Source organism: Dendropsophus ebraccatus, chromosome 4 (assembly GCF_027789765.1).
Source record: "Dendropsophus ebraccatus isolate aDenEbr1 chromosome 4, aDenEbr1.pat, whole genome shotgun sequence".
Classification (NCBI taxonomy): domain Eukaryota; kingdom Metazoa; phylum Chordata; class Amphibia; order Anura; family Hylidae; genus Dendropsophus; species Dendropsophus ebraccatus.
In genome coordinates, this window is record NC_091457.1 from 108,881,306 (window position 1) to 108,893,576 (window position 12,271).

General features: G+C 43.6%; 1 protein-coding gene across 5 annotated transcripts in view; it reads right to left on the reverse strand.

Moving 5' to 3' along the window:
* Positions 1-12,271, reverse strand: part of TMCC1 (transmembrane and coiled-coil domain family 1) — a 94,369-nt gene that overhangs the window by 54,326 nt on the left and 27,772 nt on the right. The window contains exon 1 of one of the 5 annotated variants that reach the window (XM_069966679.1): positions 2,658-2,895. The exons of the other annotated variants lie outside the window; for them this stretch is intronic. Within the exon in view, the coding sequence (XP_069822780.1) occupies positions 2,658-2,696 (39 nt within the window). The 5' untranslated portion in view covers positions 2,697-2,895. Of the gene's footprint in view, positions 1-2,657; positions 2,896-12,271 lie in introns of those variants that run through there. 5 annotated transcript variants of the gene reach the window in all.

Here is a 12,271-nt window from a genome sequence, read left to right on the forward strand (position 1 = left end):
AGTCAATTAGCCTTTTTTAGACTCCTGAACAGCAAATCGGCCTACTTTTGCATTTATATATGGCTTCCCCCATATAATTAAACAGCCAAGAAGGTTTCTCTTTAACTGGAGACCAGGAAAGATTGGAAAGCACTATTGTACAAAACTGTTACCTGCCGAATCAGGTAGATATCTCCCTGTGTAAGTGGGCAAAGGTTTGCTCGTTGACTGATCATTGTCTTTCAACATGTTTAAAAGATGTCTGCCATGTGCGTATCTTTCCGTCAAATAGGTGATGATCGGCCAACGGCTCATGAAAGCAGGGACTGCTGGACACTGTTAACAGTGTCCAGACAGCCTTACCCGCAAGATCACTAAGCCGTGTAACAGGTTCGATGAGAGAGGATCTAGCACATAGGTCTGATGCATGTGGTAAGCCAGTGCCGAAGACATGGTCACGTATGGCAAATCTGCCTAGGCATGCAATGACACACAATGACAGAGGCAGAGGGTCTATCTAGAATGTGGAAAGCCATGTGAAAAGCTTTATATAAGATGTAATGTTGGCCGTACTGGTTAGCACCCAACTCCACCAACCAAGTGTAGAACTTACAACAGTCTTTAATCCGGTTTTGAACATGATGTGAATTTAAACAGAGCCCTATTACACCAAAAGATGTCTGTCAGATTTTTTCAGCCAAAGTCAGGAACGGACTATAAACAGAGAACAGGTCGTAAAGACTGAGATTTATCCTCTTTTCAAATCCATTCCTGGCTTTGGATGAAAAAAATCTGTAAGATAATGTCAGACATCTTTTGGTGTAATAGGGGCCTAAGGGTCCTATTACACAGAGCAATAATATTATTGGCTGATCATTTCTTTAGGTTCAGACCTAAAATCATCACGCGCACATCGCCACATGTAATAGCTATGCACAGCTTATGGCTGTTGACTTTGTAAAAGAAAAAAAAAACCTACGTACTTCTCCACGCTTCTTGACGTCCTGCTAGCTTTGTAACGGCTGCACAGACATCGCTAACAGTATATATACATATACACACACACACAGCCAGCCCTTGCTGCCCGATTATTGGGCAGATCTAGGAGATCGGCGCTCACTTACAGAAAGTCATCAGATTGTGTAAAAGGGCACTATTGGACAAAGGGATTTTTTTTTCCTCTCAGATTAACGATAATTTAAAACTAGGGCTTTTGCAAACAACCTGAAATCATTGACCATAATACACGGAAAAATAGTTGTTACGATCATTTGTACACTCTAGTAAGCGAACAATCGTAATAATGAGCAAACGATGTGTACATACAGCGAAAGACGTGCATATGATTGGCAATGATTTTATAGTCACCTCAAAAGATGTAATAAACGACATATGAATGAACTTTTGTTAGTTGATCGTTGCCTGCATACACACAAAGATTATTGCTATAACAATTTTTCACACAATCTTTCAGTGTAATAAGGCCCTAACATAGTAAGTAGCAATACCTATAATGATGAGCGGAAACTGAAAATACAAGTAACATAGGAACCAGTGGTAGTAATGTGCATCACCCACTAAGGGTGCGTGCACACTGCCGAATGGCAACGAATAACCCGTCACGCATTCCGCAGCTCGCACCCGCCGGTGGACTATGTGGGCTCGCGTGTCTCCGCCCGTGTCATAGACTCTATTCTATGCACGGGCAGATTCCGTCGCCAGTCCAAAGAATGAACACGTTCATTCTTTGGACGGATGAAGGAATAAGTCACCATTCCGCAGTGTGCACGCACCCTAGGAGAGATAAATGAAAAGCGCTGAAAATGCAGAACATAGCATTGTAAGAAGAAATCCGTGACCTGGATAACATAACACCAAGAGTCCAAGAGTAGGGACAGATGAGGCATAAAGCATGCACACGCACAAAAAATAAAAAAAATAAAAATAAATAAATAATCAGACATGGCTGAAAACCACCAAATAAAAAATAAATCAGAAGCTATAGAAGACAGTACAGCAAGAGGTTTCCTAAACTGTGACTGCTCCACTAGGCACAAATTAGATCAACCTTTACTAGAGGAACTGGGTAGGGCACAGGAAACATTCCTGGCATCTAACAATGCAGGAACTCTGCTGATGCTGTAATACATTCTCCACCTGATGTCAGACAACATATAGGTCAAATAGTAAACTTAATTGTTGCTCTAGAAAGCTTGATGACAACTAATATGGCAGCTTTTATCGTTGCACAGGGATTACCCAGCTTTCCTCTACTCCTGAATGTCAATGGCACAGTTAAAAACAATTTGACTCAACCAATAAACTGCCTATATAGTTCTGATTGTGGTAACCACTCAGCTTTCCTAGATTCCTGCACTACAAATCTGTGACACACTATGTAGAACTGCCACTTGAATGTGCCAGGAAAGCTGGGTGATGATGAACATGCTAAGTGTAGAACTAAAAAGTGGCTCAGAGGACAACTCAAGGACTTTAACATTTCAGGAGTGTTTCATTCAAATTGGAAAAAAAAAGTAAATATCAAAAACATGCAGCAGAAAACACAACTCCAAATGCAGAAAATGCATGAAGAAGAAGAGGAGAAAGTGCCATGCAGCATGAGTACAGAGTGTGTGCCCCTGGCACAGAACACAGCCACCTGCCTGCCCAGTACCCACCTTAGACAGCTGCCTCCTCAGGCTGAACCGCTGGACCATGATGAACCTTTCAGTCCCTTCACACAAAGAAATACGAGGGTGTGGTGGCTGCCAGACACTAAAACTGCATTTTCCTGGATGAAAGGGTTCAGGAAAGTAGGGGTGAGGGAGGGATCCCCCAGATCAGGCGCTCGGGATGGAGAAGGCAGAGAGCAGATCAGCCTGAAGTTCATGGAACCTCATTGTTCGTGTAGTACGCTGCCAGTGAGAGGGTGAGGAGGGAGGAGCACCATCCCACAGCAGCTCTCTACATTTCCTGTGAGTCAGCTGTGAGAGGGTCCGAGACAGATGGACCCTGAAGACAATCCCCTAGATACACTAACCCCCCTCCTCCTCCCCCTGCATCCACCTGACCCAGCCATTACCTCAATTTCATTAGCTGCAGAAATTAGGAAAGTAAGTGTATTTACACAGCACAGGAGAAGGGGACAGATCCCAGGCTGCGGGGTTCACTTATTTATCCCAGACACATCACTACAGCCTGGGGCATGTAAGTCCTTCCCTACCTAACAACCTATATACACACATGCCGCAGAACAGCCAATCCATTATCATCCATGAGGGAATACCCTCAGCACTGCCCTGCAAGCCCATCAACACAGGCAGCTGCAGCCACCTGACAGGGACTAGGAAAATATTAGGCAATTGTTATGCAAACACCATATGGAAGTCCCCTGTAAGCAGCTTCATATGTGCTGGCAGTATAGAGCATCACATTATGGAGTTGTCCTCTAAGCAATTCTCTTCCATATTCTCCACAGGAGGCACAACGCATTGTTTAGGAAGGGACATGGTAAAATATATCAAGCCAATGACCGATCTGCTCCTCCTCAGGAGTCCTCTCCTTATTTCCATTCATCTAGAAAGGTAAACATTTGTCTGGCCCTCTTATCAGTGACACAGCGAGTGCACACTGGTCCTTTGTCTGCTGGCAGCAGTGCCGCTCCCCGGCTGAGGTATCCGACCAACCTATTTCAGATAATAAAATCAGTCACTGGAAAAGACTCAACAACTCATTAGGCTGGGCATACCTGACAGTCTTGTTGCTATGGATACACTTTAACGACCTCCAGCATGTCCTTAGCAACCACTCTTCGGGCCCTATTCCACGGGACAATTATCGTTTGCATACATCAATAAAGATAAATTATCCAAATGACCGCTATTGGGAAAGGCCTAAAATCGTTCACCCATTTACATGGAGCGATAATCGTTACTTATGATCGTTCTTGCGGTCGTCTTGTCGTCGCTATTGCGCTCATCACTACTGCGAACGACGTCTTATTCAATGCAAACGAGCAACGATAAAAATAGGTCCAGGTCTTAAGCGATCAACAATTTTTCGTTCGGTCGTTAATTGTTAACTGCTATTCAACCGAACGATTATCGCTTAGATTTGAACGACTTAACGATAATGGTCCTGTGGAATAGGGCCCTTAACCTCATAGCCACCTACCTCTAAAGATCCACTAACTCTAAAACTATAGTGTAGTATTATAAGAGAAAGAGATGGTAGTTTGTATTAATCTGGCCCATAATCGCTACCCAGGGCTCCTATTGAATGATTGATTACGTTTACCTAATGTCCCTATTAATATTAGTGAAAAGATGTCTGACCCCACCAATTTCATCAGGACTGGCAGACCATATAATGTGTATGGAGGCCCTCCGCCTCTCCCAACAGATGATGTCAGGGGCCAGTGGGATGTTCGATTTAAACTGCCTGACCATTTTGTTTTTTAGGAGATAAAGCTGCTGCCAGAGCTGTCCCCTCTTCCCCCATTCAGGCCCGATGATGCATGGATGTCCGGGTCAAAATTAATGCAATGTTCCTCCCCGCCTTCTAAGAGCCACAGCGCTTTTATTTTTCCATTTACAGGGCTGGTTGGGACATCATTTTTTAGCGCCATGATCTATAGTTTTTATTAAGATCATATTGATACAATAATGTAATATTTTATTAGATCGGACATTTCCGCACTCTGGGGAAGATTTATCAAACATGGTGTAAAGTGAAAGTGGCTCAGTTGCCCCTAGCAACCAATTAGATTCCACCTTTCATCTTCCAAAGAGTCTAAGGAATGAAAGGTGGAATCTGATTGGTTGCTAGGGGCAACTGAGCCACTTTCACTTTACACCATGTTTGATAAATCTCCCCCGCTATGTTTATTTTTAATATTTGTATAATGGGCAAGGAGGTATTTTAAAAATTGGGGGGGGGGGTTTGGTTTATAAGGTTCTTATTAAAACTTTTAAAAAACTTTATTACACTTTTTATTAAAACACTTTTATTCACTTTAAAACATGCAAATCAATAGATTGCATATACTGATCTATACTATGCCATATCAGTGATCTGTGCATAGTGATCTGTTATCCGTGATCTGTGCATAGAGCCTGCTCGTCGGTACAAGCATGGCTGTGAGGGTCACGGTCAGTCAATAACAGGACAAGCCATCTTAAAACACTGCGATCTCCATAGATCGCAGCGTTTAAGGGGTAATGACAGGCAGCTGCGGGATTGCAGCTGCCCGTCATTATCTTTGGTTCCCGGGACATTGATGTGTGTGGGACCGTTCTCACTGCAGCAGTCCCGCACACATTAAACCCCTCTGACAGTCAGGAACGTACATATACGTTCCTCCTGCATGGTGTATAAGCAGCAGGAACGTATATGTACATATTGCTGACATGAAGGGGTTAATTAGATAAGGCTAGGTTCACACTGTGTTTTTCCTATCTGTTTAATGTATATGTTTTATGGAAAAAAAATTGTGTTGACTATGTTTTTCTGTCCATTAAAAGTAACCAATTAAAAATGGATACGTTGAACGGATTGCAAAAACGCAGTGTAAACGCAGCCTAATAAACTACTACAACTCCCAGCATAGCCTGACAGCCAGGGTTGTGGACGCACAGTCCAAGTAATTGTTTGACAACATCGTCACTGTCAAATGAAAAATACAGTGGTACCTTGGATTACGAGCATAATTTGTTCCGGGACCGTGCTTGTAATCCAAATCACTCTTATACCAAAGCAAATTTTCCCATAAGAAGTCACTGAAATGCAGACAATTTGTTCCACACCTCAAAAATAATGATTTTTATTCTGAACAACATGTAAAACAAATGAAACAAACATTTAGAAACAGTTGAATATGTGATTTTATAAGTTACTGTACAGCATAGCAATCAGCATGCGGTGTATAATGTATAGTAAGTGCATAAACCTGATAACACAGCAGCAGTTTGTAGATACAGGATGGAACTGCAAATCCCCATAATGGAGAGGATGGGAAACACAAGGGCTGACGGAGTCTGCAGTGAGTATGAAGGAATGAGCAGGGCAGATGTGTGCACTAGTGATGCACGATGCACCGAAATATCGATACTACTATCGATATTTCTGGCAGAAAAACGGTTCGGTACCGAAACTTTATGTTAAGTTGCGTAATAGCGCAATTTAACATAGTCCCCCGCACCCTCCAGTTCTCTACCTTCCAAGAGCCGCCGGTGCAGCGGGGGTCCCCCGCACACTCCAGGACCCACTAATACAGCGGGGTTCCCTGCACCCTTTAGCTCTCCCACCAGGACCTGCCGCTGCAGTGGGGTCCCTCCACAATCCTGTCGCCATCCCCCCAGGGCCCACCGGCACAGTGGAACAACTCCCAGCATATCTTTTTTGTGGGGAGTTGTGCACAAGGAGGTACGCTGGGAGTTGTGTCAGGAGGCTGCTGCTGCACTACAACTCCCAGCAGCATACCTCGTTGTGCACTAGTACAACCCACAGCATACCTCTTTGTGCACAAGGAAGTATGCTGGGAGTTGTAGTGCACAAGGTGGTATGCTGCTGGGAGTTGTTGTGCCAGGAGGTTGCTGCTGCACAACTGAAACTCCCACCATATCTCCTTGTGCACTACAACTCCCCACAAGAAGGTATGCTGGGTGTTGCAGTTGTGCATTAGCAGCCTCCTTGTGCACTACAAGTTCCAGCATACCTCAGTGTCCACTACAACTCCCAGCATACCTTCTTGTGGGGAGTTGCAGTACACAAGGAGGTATGTGGGGTGGTTTTAGTGCATACGAAGGTATGCTGGGAGTTGTTGTGTCAGGAGGTTGCTAATGCACAACTGCAACCCCCAGCATACCTTCTTGTGGGGAGTTGTAGTGCACAAGGAGGTAGGTTGGGAGTTGTAGTGCACAAAGAGGTATGCTGGGAGTTGCAGTTGTGCAGCAGCCTCCTGACACAACATGCCAGCATACCTCCTTGTGCACTACAACTCCCAGCATACCTCCCAATGCACTACAACACCCAGCATACCTCCCAATGCACTACAACACCCAGCATACCTCCTTGTGCACTACAACACCCAGCATACCTCCTTGTGCACTACAATTCCCAGCTTACCTTCTTATGTACTAAAACTCCCAGCATACCTCCTTGTGCACAACTCCCCACAAGAAGGTATGTTAGGACTTGTAGTGCACTACAACTCCCAGCATACCTCCCAATGCACTACAACACCCAGCATACCTCCCAATGCACTACAACACCCAGCATACCTCCTTGTGCATTACAACACCCAGCATACCTCCTTTTGCACTACAACACCCAGCATACCTTCTTATGTACTAAAACTCCCAGCATACCTCCTTGTGCACAACTCCCCACAAGAAGGTATGTTAGGACTTGTAGTGCATAAGAAGGTATGCTGGGAATTGTAGTGCATAGGGAGGTATGCTGCGAGGTAGAGGGGAAATAAAAAGTGTTTTTTTTTTTGTTTGTTTTTTTAAATAATAATAAAGGTTCCAATAATCCCCCTTTTCCCTTTTTTTTTTTCAAAAAAAAAAAAAAAAAAAGGAACATACATGTATTTGGCAACCATTGCATGCATAATTGTAAGAACGATAAAATGTATCAAAGTGATCAAAAAGTCAGATAAATAAAAATGTACATAGGGGCATCATATTCGCAGTCTGGGCGGGGGGAAATTACAGTATATTTGTATTTTTACATGTTTTTTTTCAAACTTTATTTAGTATCGAATTAGTATCAAGTATCGAAATAAGAAAGCTGGTATCGGTATCGAACTTAAAATTCTGGTTTTTTGACATCCCTAGTGTGCACAATTTAGCAGCACACTGTGTGGGGAGAGAGAGGTTACAGCTATGGAGAGATTACCTCCACAGTCCTGTCCCCTGATGTAAGCCCCAGCCTGAAGTGGATCTGCTATGATTTAGAAGGTGAGGGAGACTTCCTGGGTCAGAGTACTGTGCTGTAGACCCCGCTATGCAGCCCATGCCCCTCCCAACTCCTGCTCCCACCCAGTACAGGGAGCTCTTTAACCAAAGCAATGCTCTTCAACCAAGTTACAGTTTTGAAAAACTGAGCTCTTAAACCAAAACGCTCTTAATCCAAGTTACACTTAAACCAAGGTACCACTGTACTAGTAAGTGGCACAAATGACCTACACCAGCTTGAACACAATTGTGCAGTTAAAAAGCGCCAAATGCACTATGGTGTCATACACTGAGCAGCATACAACACACCTAGGCACATTTAGGCTAGATCCACATACAAGGGATCTGCAGCGAAATCCACTTGCGAATCCCTTAAGTGTTACTTTCGATAGGATTACATAGTTGCATCGGAATGGTCATCCCCGTGCAAGTATGTAACAAAAAGAACAGAAGCCCATAACACCCCCCATGAGAAAAAATTAAAGGCAAAACGAGATGGCAGGTTCTTCGGTCTATATAATGCACCAGTGAAGAGCGCAGCAGGATATTTCCAAGGTGAGACAATCAGATAATCAATAGGAAACATCTCGGTGCGCTCTGGTTCGGCAGCTCGGGGTAGGAAAGGTTAAGTGCGACGTGGAACCGGTTAGTGTGCCTAGAGCGGGGAGCGGCTGCAGTCATTAAATAAAGCTTATTGTTCTGTCTGTGTCCTGGGATTCAACAGCTGAGATTCCTATAGAGAGAAGTCCCATTAACCCCGCAAGCAGCCACTAGGCCAAACTCTGCCCAGTGTGTGTCGGGTACCAGATCATCAGACATTCTGGAGTATCAGAGTCACAGAACTCACACACTTCCCCGCCATCATCAGCCATAAACCCATCGGTTTATGGCTGATGTTGGCCTATTTTTAGGGGAATTGGATTTTTCACTCATTTTTGGTTCAAGTTCTATTTATGAACCAGTATTCGACATGTGAATATTTTTTTAGATAATTTGCATAATCTGGGATTTGCACCCAATTTATCATTTGCGATTTTTTAAAAAGTTGCAAAAACCAGAGCAGGCTTACTACATCTGGTCAGTACCAGGTGAATTCGTTTGCAACTTTTCCATAAATCTCACACACAATATATTGTAACAAAATAAACACCAACCCACATTAGACTCCTTAGTAAATGCCCCCTATTGTGTATGGGTGCAGTAAAGGTTTCTGGCTCCACAGGAGGTCTCATGTTATATCATCTTCAGGGAAGGGGCTTAAATCAATCATTTAACCCCGACACATGACGCCATCACAGGTCTACAAAGAAGCCCTTATAGCCTGCCCTAGAGGCGGCACGGTGATGTCTCCATCCACTGCTCATGTCCACACGCTCTCCCTTACATGTGTGGTGAGATCTGTACAGGGATGGATGCATTTCCTGCAGGTTGTGTCCTTGTGTGGTTAGACGGCAGATTACAGATCACTGACAGATCATTCCTAGGCATCTAGAGGCAACATGCGTTGGGGGTGCATTTATAAAGGACATTTCAAGCACCCTTCCAGATTTTCAATTCTAAATATCTGGGAAATTGTGACTAATGGCAGCTACATTGGTTGCCAACCAGTTTTCCTAGGTATTGCCAGAAGAAGAAAAAAATAATGAACTGGTTGTCCAGGATTAGAGAACATGGCTACTTTCTTTAACAGTGTCAGACCAGCGCTATATGCTGCTTAGCTATATTTATAATAGATCTGAGCTGCAATACCAGACACAACCTTTGGATAGATGGGGCACCATTTCTAATCCTGAACAAGTTGTTTACAGTGCTAAAAGGTTTCATCATGGTCATGAAGCGCAGCTCAGGAACAAGCCACTCAGACATCCAGGCAGGAGGCAGCAAATAGCCAGGATTCTTGGCATGTCTTAGGTATTAAGAGACGCCCCGTTTAATCAGCCAGGATAACGGGTATTAAATGATTTGGCTTCATTTTCTTCCCCGAGACCGACATCTGGAACAGATTAATGTGTTGGGCCAATCAGGTCATCATATCCCCTCCCTCTCAGTGCCCGGCTGCAGAGGGCATCTTGGTACATACCACCAGACAACGGCAGCTGCCATTAAGATCGATCTGCGATTCAACAGATTTGTACGTCATGTGACTGGATTAAGAATCTATCAAATCTGTTCACATATTTCATTTTCCACAGTTTAGTCAAAGCGAACAGATTAGCTAAAACAAAGTGATATTTTTTAACAGTCTGATTTGAATACGGCAGAGTTCACATCTATGTTGGGTGCTTCTGTGGCGGGTTCTGTAAGAATCATTCAGATTGATTCACCATTTTTTTAGTAAAATGCTGGATATCATAATAGAAACCTAAAGGACTCTTATTAAAGTCAATGGGATCTGTCAGACACTGTTGATGTCCAGCTTGTGGTCGATCTGCCAGTGCAGTTTTGCAGTACAGGTGAGGTATACCTTGTACCCTGTGCAGGAGAGGGGAAGTGAAAAACAGCAAGAAAGCCTGGGTTGTGTACCCGCAAGCTGTGAGCCTCTGGACTATCTGCACTGTCCACACAAGGCTTCCCTTTTATCTCAGAAGTATGGGGTTTGCTCTGTTGCCACTTATTTCTGCAAACCCAGTGCATCAGTAATCCCTTCACCATCCACATGCCTACTATTGCAGGCTACTGTATAAATCGTCCCAGCACAGTGCAGCCTGTTCCTTGCTTTGGTGTGATGCGGTTTTAGCTCACACAGATTGAATGTAACCTCCTCCCCACATGCAACCTATAGTAGTGTACTGTTTTAAATCATCAGCTCCACACAATGCAAGTCTGCTCGGAGCACTTCCACCAGCTCTGTAATGGCAGAGAGGAGTATGTGATATGCACTTGAGAAGTTAAGGAAAGGAAGTCCTGTGAACGAACTACTAGCAAACAGCCTCGCTGTGATTGTGTCCCCTAAGGGAAATAGTTGTGCACTCCAAAGGGGCTCAACAGCAGCAGCAAAAGCACTAAAAATCACCTTTAAAAAAAAAAAAAAAATAATAATAATCCTGAATGGTTTAATTGGATTAACACTTTTAACGATAGCTAAATTTTACATCTTCAATATTTTCAGGACCTCTGCTTGCACAGTAAGCCGCACGCTTATGTTAGGTGGACAAGCCGGGTTTTTTGATGACAGGCAAGAATCTTTCTATTCAAATCACAGGAAGCAGAGATGTTAAAAAAGGAGCTGAACTAATAGTATATTGGAAGACAATGATTAAGATAAACCCCTCAAACTATCTACACCCAGTCTGCCCTGTCCTCTATTATCTCTACACTGAAAGAGTAAGGAGCGCACAATAGTACACTGTCCCAATGCTGTGCACAGGAACTGGTTAACCTGTAAAGTGAACAGATTACTGTGGTAAATACCGATCTGAACATTATGGCGGTTTCTGTGTCAACCACGTCCTGACAAATCTCTTATAAATCGTGCAGGGCTTCAGTGGAACACAAACATTTGGATTAGGATGGAGTTGTATGACACTTCTGTGGGGATTGTATGAACAGGAGCGGGCACTGTGCCAGGGCAAGCCAAGCAGACACTGCTTGTGTAACCAGAAGTCCTCCAGGCTGGCAGCGTAGCTGCTTGTCTGAGGGTTGTAGTACAAGTTGATCCTGCTCAATGCAGGAATTTGTTAGATTAGCTCGGCAGAATCATGGCGCATGATGTGCCGTCTCCTTAGGGCAGCTGAGGAAACTTACACAAAAAGTAATTTCCCAACGTGGGGGGACAGGGAGGCCAACACATACCTATTGCTGGGGCACAGTTTTTATGGAAATGTTAGGAAATCCGTAAAAAGTTAGCTACATACGTTCCTTGACAAGTCTTGAAGCAAGGTCGTATTTACATGTTGCGCAATTACGATCCATGAACGGAAGATGTGCTATGGACTGGATTCTTGGACCTCCTGGCGTCATGCATCATTGAGGACGGGAGTGCCACAACTGTTTCAATCTTTGCTGCACTGTATTAACACAGCTCTAGGGCTGTGTCAGTACAGTAACAGAGTTAAACTGATCCAGAGCTCTAGATGAATTTAAAGTATAAGATACGATGGGCTATGTTCAGTGTATTTTGAGGGTACAAAAATAGGGTTTCTTTTTCCCACAAGCAGAACTGTCAAACTTCCATGCTTTTTGTGTCATTTTTTTTCTATTTTTTTTTTCTTTTTGTACAGAGTATTTTCAGTATGCTTTATGCAAGTCAGGTCTGTTTGCAATTCAATAGTTTTGAAGCATTCCTGTGTATTTGATATGTCAAAGGTTTTGATCAACCAAACCAAAATGAGCGA